General features: G+C 30.0%; 1 protein-coding gene across 1 annotated transcript in view; it reads left to right on the top strand.

The window, feature by feature from the left end:
- The first annotated feature begins 4,191 nt into the window (after positions 1 to 4,191).
- LOC136987313 (zinc finger MYM-type protein 3-like) overlaps positions 4,192 to 15,170 on the top strand; it is a 52,320-nt gene continuing 41,341 nt past the window's right edge. The window contains exon 1 of the mRNA XM_067285042.1: positions 4,192 to 4,506. Coding sequence (XP_067141143.1) covers positions 4,444 to 4,506 — 63 coding nt within the window. The 5' untranslated portion in view covers positions 4,192 to 4,443. The remainder of the gene's footprint in view (positions 4,507 to 15,170) is intronic.

Raw genomic sequence — 15,170 nt, 5'->3', positions numbered from 1 at the left:
AACTGTTAACCTACATGATAGCTTTTGAAACTTCTATGACATCATCACATCTCTAGTTCCTTTGTGTAATGGAAATAATTTATAAATTTAATAATTAAATTTTATTTTAAAATTTAATTTTTAAATATTAAAAATGTTCTGCTCAGACTCAGCTTCTTAATAAATACAGTAGAAACATACAATACACCTTATCGCTGAGAACAAACAATTTATTACCTAAAACTAACGTTTTCGGCCCAATTTATGGGCCATCTTCAGGTTACAGCTGTTCGATTCCGATACAAAATCGAACACATTCAAAATAAAACCAAAATAGAACATACGTTTAAATTAAACCAATAGAACAAGCATAGTACAAAATAATAAATAACAAAAATTAAAATAACACGAAAAATGTAAATGAAATTAAAATACAAATAAAATACTGTGACTGGCCGTCAATCTTAAGGAACCATTCGTTTTGCATTAACCCAGAAGCCTACTGAGTGACGGCAGACTCATTATCACGAGTGTTACGTCTTACTATGTATTTCCAGGATGACGGTAACACCGTCGCATCCTTATAATTTAAACATTGCCAGATAAAGCTAGCATCTGTAGATCACGATGTCGCAAAAAACAGGTGCACAACAGCGTTATCCAAAATGGCGCAAGCAGATGGTTCAGTGGTAGAATGGGAAAATGCCAAAATTCTTGTAAAAGTACACTCGCCAACGCTGTCGTCCATAACTGAGAAATGTGAAATCTACAGAGCGAGTTTGGCTGGCAAATGTTTAAATTATAAGGATGCGACGGTGTTACCGTCATCCTGGAAATACATAGTAAGACGTAACACTCGTGATAATGAGTCTGCCGTCACTCAGTAGGCTTCTGGGTTAATGCAAAACGAATGGTTCCTTAAGATTGACGGCCAGTCACAGTATTTTATTTGTATTTTAATTTCATTTACATTTTTCGTGTTATTTTAATTTTTGTTATTTATTATTTTGTACTATGCTTGTTCTATTGGTTTAATTTAAACGTATGTTCTATTTTGGTTTTATTTTGAATGTGTTCGATTTTGTATCGGAATCGAACAGCTGTAACCTGAAGATGGCCCATAAATTGGGCCGAAAACGTTAGTTTTAGGTAATAAATTGTTTGTTCTCAGCGATAAGGTGTATTGTATGTTTCTACTGTATTAAAAATGTTTTACTCTCGAGAATATTTCCGATTGGATTTGAATTCGAACTTTCGAATTTTTTTTTTTAAATACGCTTCCAGAATTTCGAATTCCGTCATTCTGCTTCTTTCGTTCTGCAGAAAAGATGAACAATTCTCCAAGTGAAAAACGTAGGAAACGAAGCCGCAATAGCTCCGAATCCGAAGATCCTCCAAAAGAAAAGAAGATAACTCCTTTGAATAAAAATCTGAATAAAGATTTTTATCCCACTCAAAATGGAGATGAATTGAGTGGAGATCTCACTCTTGGAAAACAAGCACCCTGCCCAGAAGAAAGAGCTCGTTGGAGAAAATACTGGAGAAGATTGAAAAGATTGGGAAAAGATAAAGCTCAGAAAAGAAAGCTTTCGAGACTCATGAAAGAACGATTCAAATCGAGAAGGAAGAGAAAAAACACAAAGAAAAATAGTCGGTCCAAGCCAAGGAGAAAGGGAAGAGGAAGAAGTCCATCCAAGAAAAGAAATGTAACAAAGAGAAGAGGCATCCAAAGGAAAAGTAGAAGTAAGAAATAAACATCAGGGCCGAAGGGGTGCTAATAAGGTAGTCTTCGATTATGGATAACGGCATAGCTAGACTTTCATAGTTTAGTTACTAAAAGGCTCTTTTCAGAGCCATTTTTTTAATGTTGAGGAGTAACCAAATCGAATTTTTAAAAATTTACTAAATTACAGTATATTTAAAGGAATTTTATGTAACCGAGAACATTCAAATATAACCATTCGAAATACTTAAATATTTAAAAATAGTTAACGATTTTCAAACTTATTTAAAATTCCAAATAATTCATTTTTTTCGAATTTTTAACGAATTTTTTAAGTCATACACAGTAAATATAGGAAACATTTCTTTAAAATTTTATATTTTGTAGTCGGTTTTAGATAATTTTAGAAATTCGTTCGTTAGAATTTCGAACGCTGAAATTTGAATTTAAGAATTTTAAAATTTTCAAGATCCCCGTTTTCCGTGAAATTTGCAATGAATAAATATTTACTTCATGTTATTAACGATAATAGTTAAGTAAATAAAATATAGCTTTCTCCTTTTAAATGGTTGTCCGTCAGCGCTCTAGTGAGTAAAACCACCACACACCTCATCAATGGCTGACAACACGGAGTTTATCGGATATCTTCACATGTCTAATATATAAATAGGAACCAGTTTTCCACAAAAAGTCTTTTTTGGTGACACGCCTTTCTTTGCAGATTGTCCCCGTGTAGCGTTACCTCATCCCTTCAATCCTTTTAAATAGATAATTTTCGAACTTTATTTTTACAAACTTCAAAAGTTGAAATCTCGTATATTTATTTTAAATACGAACTAATCTATGAATATTAAAAAGATCTTTTAATATTTATCAAGGATTCAAACAGGTCCACAACGGATTAGGGACGATCAGTTAGTGAGAGAAGCCCGACAAGTCCACATCAACTTGTGAAAATTTTTTGGTCCACGCAAACTGGAACTCGGGTTCCCCATCTGGACACATATTCCATGATACAACTTTGAAAGGTGGTAAAGACAGCGTGTAAATATGTATATTTTTTAATTTTCATGTTACTTTTATGAGTTATGAGATGTTACGTCTTCATGTTTTTATACAGTATCTTGTGTACACAGCTTTTCTCCCTTTCTTTAACTTATCCTTGTCATTCCTCAATATCCTTTTACATACAAAATACAATGTAAATATTAGGCTCCCTTTTGTGGCCTGTCATTTCTTTCATGGTGTTCTTCGTGTTCTTGTTAAAAGTAAACCAAGCAATTAGAAATAAAAGGAATTATATTAGAGACACCAAAAAAAGGGTTTGGGAGTTAGACTGAAAGAGCATCAATATAGCATTAAAACGGACCTTTGCAGTATAATACTACCCTAGATGTCACAAGCTAAAGGGCCTATACGGTAGAATAGAATGAGGCGGAGATAGTTAAGCCTTTACACTCCCAAACATTGGCGGTGAATGCTGAGAAAATTGAATTATATAAGAGCAGATTAGAAGATAAATGTATTAAAGATGAATGTATTAATGCAAGAGATGCAGACAGTTTACCATCAGCATGGATGTTCATTGTAAAAAACACGTTTCTTTATAGAAACTACATTTACTAAAGTATATTATTGTATTTAAAATTTTGCAATTTTGATTTTTTACTTCACTGTTATGTTAGAATTTTAATTTTCGTGTTAATTTTGAGTTATTGGATGTTACGTTTATATTTAAATATTTAAAGCCTTGAATATTTTGAATCAATTTGAATATTTAAATTGATGTCGAGAAAGCGAAGTTTAACTGTGTATTTGAAATTTTAGCATAAATTAATTATTAAACAGTTATATTAATAATAAAATTTGTACACTTTAATTTAAATATTTCAAATCTTTACTCCGATGGCATTTATGGAAATGCGTCGCGCTTCCATTTGAATAACACGGATTCTGTTCTCACTTCGGGCAAGCCTTCTGCATTAGTTAATAATTTCAGAATAACAATTTTTTAAAGTGAAAAAATGCTTGAAATTGTTTTAAATCTAGAAATAATACAAAATTTTAAATTGAAAATAAATATATAAGTGATTTTAAAATAAAATTTATAGGTTGTGATTGATATTTTAAAGAAGCGGCAGGAGAAAAATGAATTATTTACGCGCACAAATTTGAATATATTTATTGATTTCGAATCTATTTTCCCGTATAAATATCCAAATAAACGATTTAAAACCAAATTGAATATTTTTAAAAACAATTGTAGACTTATCAACAAACTTTTGCGTCTTACGAATCGATAAAAGCATACGAAAACATATTTTAAACGTGTATTAATATTTATTTAAGCGGATAATAATTTACAGAAAGAAAAATATATAAAAATTCTACGAAAAATAATTCGAAAACATCCGAAAAAAAAAATACGTAATTAAATATTTCCAAAACAAATATCGTAAACATTAAACAATTTCGGGCGTCCCCTAGCGGTGAAATTTGTTTTTAAACAAGCGCGCGGAGTTTCGCTTGTTCGGAATAGTTATAATGATTGAGATTGGTGACAGCTCGTCGATTTTTCGCATAATTTAATGAAGTTATAACAATAACAGCTTGAAAAATTACCGGAAAGGTGGCATTATCGTTCATATTTTATCCAAAAATAATCTTAACGATGTTCGAAGTGAGTGTAAGATGGGATGTTAGGGTTAAAAGTCGACTTTAATCAAATCTGATAAAGTAACATGGCGGACTGTGCCGAAAATTTAACTACTGCTACTAGCGACAACGAAGAAAAATCGTTAAAGGTATACTTCGATTTACTTATTTACGATAATAATTCACGTCCTTTTTAAGTATTAACGACAAAATTTCATATTTTTATCGACAAGATGGCGAAGTGTTGTTGTTGTTCGTGTACACGAGAGAGGGCGCTGTATGGTATTTTTTTGAAAATGATTATTTAAAAAATTTCTATGGTTATTTTCACACAATTCTCATTTACGATCGAATTATTGAATCTAAATAAACTCGTTTACATAAAAATATTAGTAAAAAAGAGTTATTTTTTCCTTAATTGATGATGCTTAATGAATTCCCCCTATAAGATTTATGATTAGATGACGAAAATCAATAATAAATGGCTAACAATTACTCTGTCTTGTATCCTGTTTTCTAGTGTGCATTTCCATAACATTAATCCGTATTTAACTTCTTGTGATTAATTTGAAAACATTTGACAGATATTTATAATTTTAACAGATGTTTAAACCTGTTAAATAATACATTTTTAAGCTTGTTAATTTTTCTTATTTATCAATAAACTAAAATTTTTCAGCAATTAAAAAAAAATCTTTGTTTACTTATCATTTATAAAGATATTTACAGGTTTTCTAAATTTAATGTGTGTTGTCTGATTTAGCGATTAGTAAAAGCTGCCACATTATACACACACTTGTATGTAATAATCTGTTTTAAATCTAGTATAATTAATTTAAATGCTGTTTTATAAATTATGTGTTAATTATACTTAAAATGTGTTTTTTATTCATATTAGTAAAATTTTATTACTTAATTAAACATTTATTCTTGCTGCGATTATTTGATAGCATTCAGTTATATCGTAATGTAATATAAAATACCATGTAATCTCAGCAGACATTGGTAAAATTAGTAATAAAATAAATTATTATTTAAATTAGTAAAACAAAGTCTCTTTATAGATGCTGTTATATTATAGTCATGACTGTATTAAAGATTTACAATATATACAGTTTTTGAAGTCAAGTTTGTAATTCTTATATATCAGGTGCACATATACTGAATATTGGTACAATTTGAAGGTTAGTACTACCAAATGAACCTAAAGATCATTTATAGATCAGGCTATAAGATCAGGCTACAGATCAGCCTAAAGATCAGGCTATATTAAAGCTAATTTAATAATTAGATGTAAAACAATTTGACTAGAAGTAGGTGGTTAGGTTGCTATCTGATGGTAAATTTAATAATTAGAAATAAATAAATTTAGAATATTATGAAAGAAAAGGTTGGCCCAGAGTGGGACTTGAACCCACGATAAGCAAATGTGTTGTCGGTTATGCTGCTCAGATCTCCGTCTGATCTTCATTTTCACAATTATTAATTAATTTAGATATAATCAGAACGGTCACTCATGCATCTGCATGGTAATCAAGGGTTGTGGGTTCAACTTCCACTCTGGACCTATCTTTTCTTCCAAAATTTAAATTAGAAATTAATTTATTTCTTATTATAGTATTAAATGTATCGTAAGATTGCAGCCTAACTACCTACCTAAATTTTTTTGCTAAATTCTTTTATATTTATTTATTAAATTAACTGTAGTATAGCCTGATAAATAAGCCTGCAGATTGTTAGACAATACTAATTGAACCAAGTTGTATATGTGATTGCAATTGAAATGTAAAATTGCAAATAAATAATGTAAAAAAAATGAAAAATTTTTACATTTATGCTAAAAATATTTAATTATTTAGAGATCCCAAATATGAATATTTCATAGTAGTTTATGAGAACTGGAGGATTGAATTACCAGTAAATGGTTTACTGGTAATGCAATCTCCTAGTTCTTACAGACTGGAAATGGTACCAATACTGATTACCAGTAATAAGGTTAAAAAAAAAAATGCATTGGTAAATATATTGGCAATTTGATATATTCTTACTGTTAAATTTAGTAAAAAATAGCAGAGAGACAATAATTTTTTGAAGTCAAATATTTATCTGTATACACTTTCATATATATTAAATACAGAAATACCAAATATATGTATTTAAACCATAAAATAATTTGTCATTTTTCATTTAAATTTCAACTTTTTATTTGTGGCAACTAAAAAGTTATAGCCTGCTCAATATTTTGGGAAACTTAACTTTTCACTTTTTAAAATAGAGAAAAGGGAATTCAATTGATCATAGAACACTAAATATTTTAGTTGCCAACTCAGTGATGAGTCAATAACTAAATAATCATTGACGCAGTAACTTTTGCATTATTAATTAACTATTAATAAGAGAAAAGATATAAAAGTCTCCAACAGATGTTGAAACATAGAATTAAACGTTATGCTGGACACGTCAAAGGTGTGAATATATTTAATGTTGAAACATAGACAAATTAACACCATGTACAGTACCATACATACAATCTTCCAGTGCATAATATGTATTTGAATTAAATACAAATGGAATGTTTTCAGCCTAAAAGAAACTCTTTTTAGAAAAATTAGAATTTCTAACGTTCAGTAAAGATCGACACGTGATACAGGCCCCCTAAAAGAGGCTGAAAATATTTAATTTAAATTCATATTATGTCCTGGAAGATTGTGTGTATGGTATGTAGTTTTAATAGAAAAGGTGGCTCCATGGATATAAATGTTAGAAAAGAAACTCAAAAGTGGTTGAAGAAGTTGATATATTTGTTTGGATTAAGTGCTTTTTGGGAATCTCAGTCCCATCTTCATATCAACAACAGCGAATGTTGATCTGAAGATAGGATTGAATCCCAAAAAGTGCTTAATCTGAATAAATATCTTGACTCTTTTAACCACTTGTTTTTCTTATATTAATAATAATTTCATCAGAATTTGAATTGCATATGACAATTACCAATATCTCCTTTTATATAAAGGGGACAAATTTTAAAAAATACCAATTATCAAAATACTGGCTTAATACACAAATAAATGACACCACCAATACCAGTAACCAGCAAATGAAAAATTTTTACTGTAACTAATATTTTTTTTTCGTTTTAAAACAGACATTAAATTTAACTGATAGAACCTAAATGGAAGAACAACAAGAAAATAAAATCTTAGAACAGAACATTTTAAAATTACAGATGGAGTGTGCAAAGGTGCACGTGTCATATATGATGCATTGAATTAGGCAATTCAAATAGTGCTCTCCAGGCTGATGAAATAATCTGTCACCTTGAAGTTAACTGTCATCCCTTTCCGGATGTGTCAGCCGAAGCAGTTTTTTCACACTGTGTAGGAGTTGCATCTTGTCAAAATCCACTTGCACATCATTATATAATGCATAGGCTGCAAGTGCTGTGTTGGACAGGTGTTTTCTAAGGCTGTATTGATGATCTTTAATCCTTGTACAGAGACTTCTAGCAGTGGCACCAATATATTTATAGGAACCTTGTAATCTTTAATCCAAAATTGGAATACTATAAACTCCTTGTAGGTGTTTTTCTCAGTTGGATCTCTTTCATTCCTAAGGAGTGAGAAAATCATAGGATTTCTTCTAAAAACAGTTCTGTGCTTACTGCATTAGGCTATTCTGATTTTTATTTTACCTAAATATTGTTATATTGAGACATTTGAGAGTGTATAACTGAGCAGATTTTGTATTCTCGATCGCCATTTTAGTTGCCGTTGTTTTAGGAGTGAAATGGCGTTTCGTCACTTCGTGCAAATAGGCCGAGTGGCCTATGTACCATTTGGTATACTAATGCTGGAAAACTGTGTGTCATTGTTGACTCAGTTTACTAACTATAAATGATTGATTATAATATTTAATGATCAATTCTGTATGAGAAATTCCAATACAGTATTTTAAAGATATATGTCTTTTTAAGTAGACTGCTAATCTGTTAAATGTAAAATTTAATAACATAATAAAAATAGACAAATGGAACAGAATAGGATATGCTAATTGGTGCATTTTAAAGCATACACAGTGTGTTTCAGATCACCCAGACCACATGTTTTCTTGAAAATCATTTGTCATAGAAGGTTGGAGAAAATCTTTTTATAGTCAAAGCCCATAGGAAGAATGGATTGGTGACATTGTCATCATTCAGGACCCAGCAGAAATAGGACCAACTCAGCCAGACTATGAATTTACATATCAGAACAGGATTGAGTTTGGTGTCACTAGATGATAAATGAAGTCATAAGAAATAGTTTTTGTTAAAAAAAAAAAGTGCATTGTGATCTATTATTTACATAATAAATCAAATTATTTCGGTTGTTTACATAATAAAGAATCAGTATACAGAAAGTTGTTGCTAATGTTAACTGAGTCACAAATATTCATTCTAAACATTTTAAAATCCTTTCTTTGAAGCATTTTGTGCATGAAGAATTTCAGCTTTTTTGAGAGATTTGCATGCTATCCTGATACATGCTTTCATATACACTTTCATATATTGTAGGATATTTGATACTATGTTTAATCTTTTCCCATAAGTAGTAGTCCAGTAAGCAATCATGGTGGCCACTTCTTTTCAATCCATTTGCAAGGAAACTTTTGGTCTAGAATTTGGCAAAAAATTCAAGCAAAATGTGCTGAAACCACATTATCTGTTTATTAGTCAGTTTTGATGACACACATTACATTACTGTGGAGTAACATAACTTGTGTTAGTGAGTAATAGTTTATGAGAAATCATATACATTTTTAAACTTTTTGGTGTGCATTATACACAGAGTTCTGTAAATGAATTGCAATGCTTAAGCATGACATAGAGGCTTTACTTTTTTGTTGAATAGCAAATCAATACCTTTCCTACAGTTGTTGGTTTGCAATTGAAATTACAAAATAGTATGTTTTAGTTCAAATATACTTTTTAATAATTCACTGGTTGCACACTTCAAAAAACATTTCAGAAAAAAGTTGGTTAAGAGTTGGATCAAACCATAACATCAAACTTTTTAATCTGGCATCTTACTTGGTCATGCCTATTCATTGTGATTTGTTTATAGAGCTCATTATATAATGCATGTGGAAAAGTTTAAACAATGATTTCTTATAAACTATTGCTCATTGACACAAGTTGTTACTGTGCATTACTAAAAGGATATACTAAAATGTATTGAAATTTCAACAAAATCCAGGATGTCACCTTTTAAGCCAGCGAGGATTCTCTGCTGTCCAATAATGAACACTATGGATATTGACATCCCCATTGCTTTTAAGTGTTACAGAATTTGCTGGTGGAAAAGTGGATTTCTGTTTGGAGTCCATTGATATAACTCAATGCAATTTGGAAGATCAATGTTACAAGTTTTTTAAAAGTTTTTGACCTAATACAAAGTGAAATGGATTCATTCCATTGTCATTCAAAATACTTCAGATGCACTAATAGCTCATACCAGAACTTGAAGATATTCTTTGAATGGAATCGTGAGGATTAACGATAATTGCAATGAAGACATCTACCACTCTTTCCATTATTTTATCTAGACTCCAAGATCCAGGGGAGATTGGCTTAAATGGGAGTGGGGTGAGGAAAGGGCAAAGGTCTTCTACAAGGTAAAATTTTAAAAAGTTTGAAAATGGTATAACATTGCTTCCCTGAAAGGACCTAAACGCACTACTACAGGTTCTAAGTAAAAGTTACCTGAATGGGTTTATTAAGGAGTTATAGATGATTTCATTAATACTTTATTTTAGGATTCATTTGACTTTTGTGAGTTTTAATGTACAGCTTGCATTAGGACAGAAACTGTAAAATTTCTTTAATAAAAAGAAATAAAAAATTATGTAAAACCTGACTGTAATGCTTGCATTAGATTGAACTTGAAGTTTCTTTGGACACATTTGCCAAATGTACGTAATTTCTAAGGATTGAATCAGCATCACTCAGCTTAGCAAAACATCTGTACTTGTATGAGTTTATTTGATTTTATAAGCATAGATTTTATGCTTTTATTTGGGATGGTTTATGGAGAATTTTTAACTTTTGAGAGAACTCTCCCTCAGCATGCACTAGATCAGTGGTTGCCAACCTTTCTAACTCCCTGGACCACTAAACTCACAATTTCGAATCCTGCAGACCATCATCATGAATTTTTAAAAATGATACAAATATCTATAGAATAATAATCATAAAAGTTCCATTTCTCTTTATATTGCTTTATTAACATGAAATTCACTTGTTTAATTATAACAAATTAGTGTGAAGTTTGTTGCTGCTTGTTTGAAATAAGTTTATGGATTCTTGGCTCTTTTCCATAAAGGACTACAATCACAGTCACATTATTTATTGATAATAGTCATTTTGTGTTTGATTTTAGATTTGAATAAAAAAAAACACCATTGAACGAGAAAAAGCAACCAAGCATTTTGCATTTCTTTTGTAATACTTTGTGTAACCTTGAATTGATCAATGTCTTAAATTTTTCCACGGACCACCAGTTGGCGACTGCTGCACTAGATAAAGTGGCGACTCTATTGGCTGACTCTCCATTTAATTTGTAGATATTGGCTGTATTGTGCTTGAATTCAGTCAGTTTTATATGCATGAGGTGCTAAACTTTGGAATATATGACAGGAATAATGAGTTTAATCTGGATATCTTTGGATGTAGACCAGTGTTTTTCAACCTTTTTTTTATCTCGTGGTACATTTGAACCTATAATTAAATTTCCGCAGAAAAAAATCATGTGTCTTAAAGGTATATTTGTAAATATTCTACTGTCATATTACTTTCCACTTAACGTAAATCTTTTTGTCTATATTTTTTGTGAATTAAATAAAACAGTATCGTTGTTCCTTAAAATTGCAGCAGGTTACAACAATAGTTATCTAAATTAATAATTTTCATTCGCATAAGAAAAGCAATTAACATTGTCTTGATTTGCATTTAAAAGTGGCACAATAATTGCCCTTAGAAACCTGCCCAATGTCCCACTATTAGTTAAAATAATTTGAACTAAGAATGGTCAATTATAGATACATTTTTGATTTAAAGAAAATTTCATTTAAATGAAATAACCTGGTGTTATGCATATATAATTTTGATTATGTATATGTATATATAGTTACTACAATATGTATACATTTATTATTACAATTTAAATTGATTATACGAGTTTTTCAGAGTTATTCATTTTGACACGTACACTATTTGTTCTTCGGGCTTCTTCTGAAAATCATTTATTAAAAAGCCAGGATGCATTTTTGTCCATTACTAACAAATACTGAATGGATGAAAACATTGGTATTATCAAATAATATCAAATAATTTTATTAGTTTTACTGGTTTTGAGTATATTTGTGTGTGTTTTTCAAAGCCAGGATGATAAGTTTACTTTAAAAAATCCAAAAATTCACTCATCATCCTGACTTTTTATCAGAAAATCTATCATGTTTTAAGGTGCTGAATCATATTATTTTTAAACAGCAAAACTAAAGTTTGATTTACTTTGTAAATGAAATTTTTCCACCAAAAGCTGTCTACGAAAAGCTTCATTCAATATTATCCAACTCAACCTTCTATCCTGATATGCAAAGTCATAGTCTGGCTTATAGTCTCGTTTCTCTGAGTTCCAGTTGATGACAATATTGTCAATCAATCCTTCAGATCGACTTCAGTTATAAAAAGAAATTTATCTTAACTTTCTGCAACAGACCGTTTTTTAAGAAAAATGTGATTTGAATTGTCTGAAACACCCTGTATAATGAATGGTACACAAAATTATAATATAATAATTATGATACTGAATTAAAATTTTATATGATGTTTAATTAGAAATTTAAAATTAAATTTAAAGTTTATATCAGTGCTTACAATGTAGGAAAACATAATTTAATGATAATAGATTTTATCCACAGCTTGAAGTTTCAAAATAATAATTATTTTAAAGTATTGTATTAACATACTGAAAAATCTAAACTAGAAGTTTGTTTCTATATTTAGTGATAACAATATGCCACATTCTATACTATTCTGATGCCAAAATGATAACTAAGCATTGTTAATATTATCTTTAAGATAATTGATTTTCCTTAGCTCATACTTATTCAAAATCAGTGTTACTCAAAGTAATGAACCAAGGCAAATTTTAGTAAAACCTTTTGTATGAGATACATAAGTGTGTGTTACATCTACTCATTCATTATTAAAATAAAACCTTGCTAAGTTGAACTGCGTTGACATGAAGCTGCTCGAGCACATTATATAGAATTTTTCATATATAATATGGTCTTGTTAAGTCGAAATTGTTGGTATTTTTAACTCAGACTCATTTTTATATGTACCCTCTACAGTTTGATAGACTCATAATTTTCATTTTCTCTTACATTCTGTATGAATACAGAGAGTTAAAAGAAACGAACACTTCTTCATGCTGAACACAACACCAAGCCATTACAATCTTCTGTCGACATCGTTTTACTGTTGTGGTATGTTACATTCTGATAGGATGCAAGGGACACCTTGACGACTCTCAAAAGTGCTGTAAACTGTATACAATTTTATAATCCTTCTGTGAACAGATTTTTGAGAAATGACTTGCTAACGGAAAATTTAGAGCTACAGAAAAATTGAGAAAATCAAGTATTAGATTTTTTCTCTTAAATGTAGAATTAACAAAGTTTTACTGTATTGAAATACCTCTCACAGTTATCCTTTTTTTTTTTTTTTTTTTTCAAAAATTTTATGCTACGTTGTTATTTTATACATATAGACTGCACATTTACACAAGTAAAATGATAATATAATTCAAAGTTCAGATGTAGTGTACATATAAATTATATTACTGTTGAAGAAAATATTGCTAGTCTATCACACATATGTAGTTGGAGAGGTATTGGTGTAGACACGCATTCTAGTGTTACTACTATTAGGATATGGTGGAAGAGGATATTTGTGGAGAATTAATTTCTCTTTTAGGATGGCTGTGACTTTTTCATCTTCATAAAAATATGCTAATAGATCACGTCATCAAATGAGAATATATATAAAGACGATGAGTCCAAATTTTATCAAATACGTTTCAAATAAACATATCAAAAATTCTTTTGTGTTAATCTTCGACTTGTGTACTGGTGTAATCAAATAATTCACTCACAACAACCTTTGAAAAAACCAGTAATTTGTGTTTTTGAATTTTTAAAATGTGTTAAAATTATTTATTTTCTAAAATTATCACATTTCTGAAGAAATGCAAGTTGATCGGTTGATTTTTATTGGTGCAAGACCTATTTTGGCCAAGCTGAGACATTTGGAGAAACTCAGCTTGGCCAAAATAAATTTATCATACACTTTTCAAAATAGTTAATATTATCGAAAAACTTAATGTAGATAAGCAGAGAATAAGGAAGAAAAACAATCTGGTACACATTCTTTAAAAGTATGGGGAATGCTTTATTTATGAAGGTTTTTGTTATGATTCTATGCTTGTATTTAAAATTTCATTTTTTATACACACATACACACACACAATGACACCTTTTGTACTTATTTTTATTTAGAAATATGTTTGTATTTCTAAATAAAGTTGCTGGAATATTAAATACTTCCAGTTCAGTACGAAGTCTTTGGCATTTACAATTACCCCACACCAAAAGCAGAGGAAGAGGCAATTGTAAATGATACTTATAAAAATCTGACAGTATTTATAGTGACAGTCTAGATTAGGCCTATTTAACTACAAGAACACACTATAGTAGTATCTCATACTTTGAATGCTGAATTTCAACAAAAATTCACTTCACAGTTCAAACAACGCTTCAAAGTTTAAACTGTGCATTCAGTGAAAAAATGCTCCCAAAGCATAAACACAATCTGTTGTGTACCCAAGTCATCTCTTGTCTTTGTGTTATGCTCATATGTTTGCAGTGCTTTTCTTGCTTTATTTTTGGTGTGTTTGCTTACATATATTGTCTGTTATTCATCAATTTTTAACATTTTCTTCTTGCAATTTTTATTTGTTGGCAGCTTCTGGGTGCCCTATACATTTTGTATCCTTTAGTTCAAAGTTTTCTAAACGGAACTTTTTAAATTACATTTGACATGTTTTGAAGTTTTGGAATGTATTCCCCATAACTTATTACAATTTTTTAAATGTTTGTACGGTATTATATTTTTCTGAAATTCATAAAGCATAGTAGGCCTGATATGCTTTTTATCTGAAGACATTTTTACTTGATTTTATTCAAACAAAATGTGAAATAAAAGTTCAAAATAAGTTTCTAAACAAAGAATACCATATCACATTAGCAATAATGTGCTAAAGGCTGTAGTATTAGATAGAGTTGATGTAGTGATAACTGTGAATGCAGACTATCGCTTAATTCACTTAATTGTTCTAGAGAATATTTTTCTTCATGTTCCTGAGACAGAAAGATTTAAAAATGACATTGCTTTCGATGAAAACACAACACACACTATCACCAGTTGCTTCTTTATTCGAACAAACGTCACGCGTGATGGGAACCATTTCTACCATCAATTGGTAAAGTTAAGGCTGAAAGTAGATGAAATGCCGTTTCACGCAATCATCTATAATCTGTTGTTCTACTTTTTCGACCTCGTCGATGCCATTCCTGTTACTTGTAGCCAAACCTTATCCATTGTGTTGGTGATGGTATTTCTGCTATGCCTGGTATTGTTGCCAAATGTCATTTCTATCACGTGTGTATTATTTGACATCACTTAACTGTGAATTGAAAAAGAAAATGTGTTAAA

Source organism: Centruroides vittatus, unplaced genomic scaffold (assembly GCF_030686945.1).
Source record: "Centruroides vittatus isolate TY-2023 unplaced genomic scaffold, ASM3068694v2 scaffold_149, whole genome shotgun sequence".
Lineage (NCBI taxonomy): Eukaryota > Metazoa > Arthropoda > Arachnida > Scorpiones > Buthidae > Centruroides > Centruroides vittatus.
The sequence above is the reverse complement of the archived record's forward strand: the minus strand, read 5'-3'. Positions and strand labels throughout refer to the sequence as shown.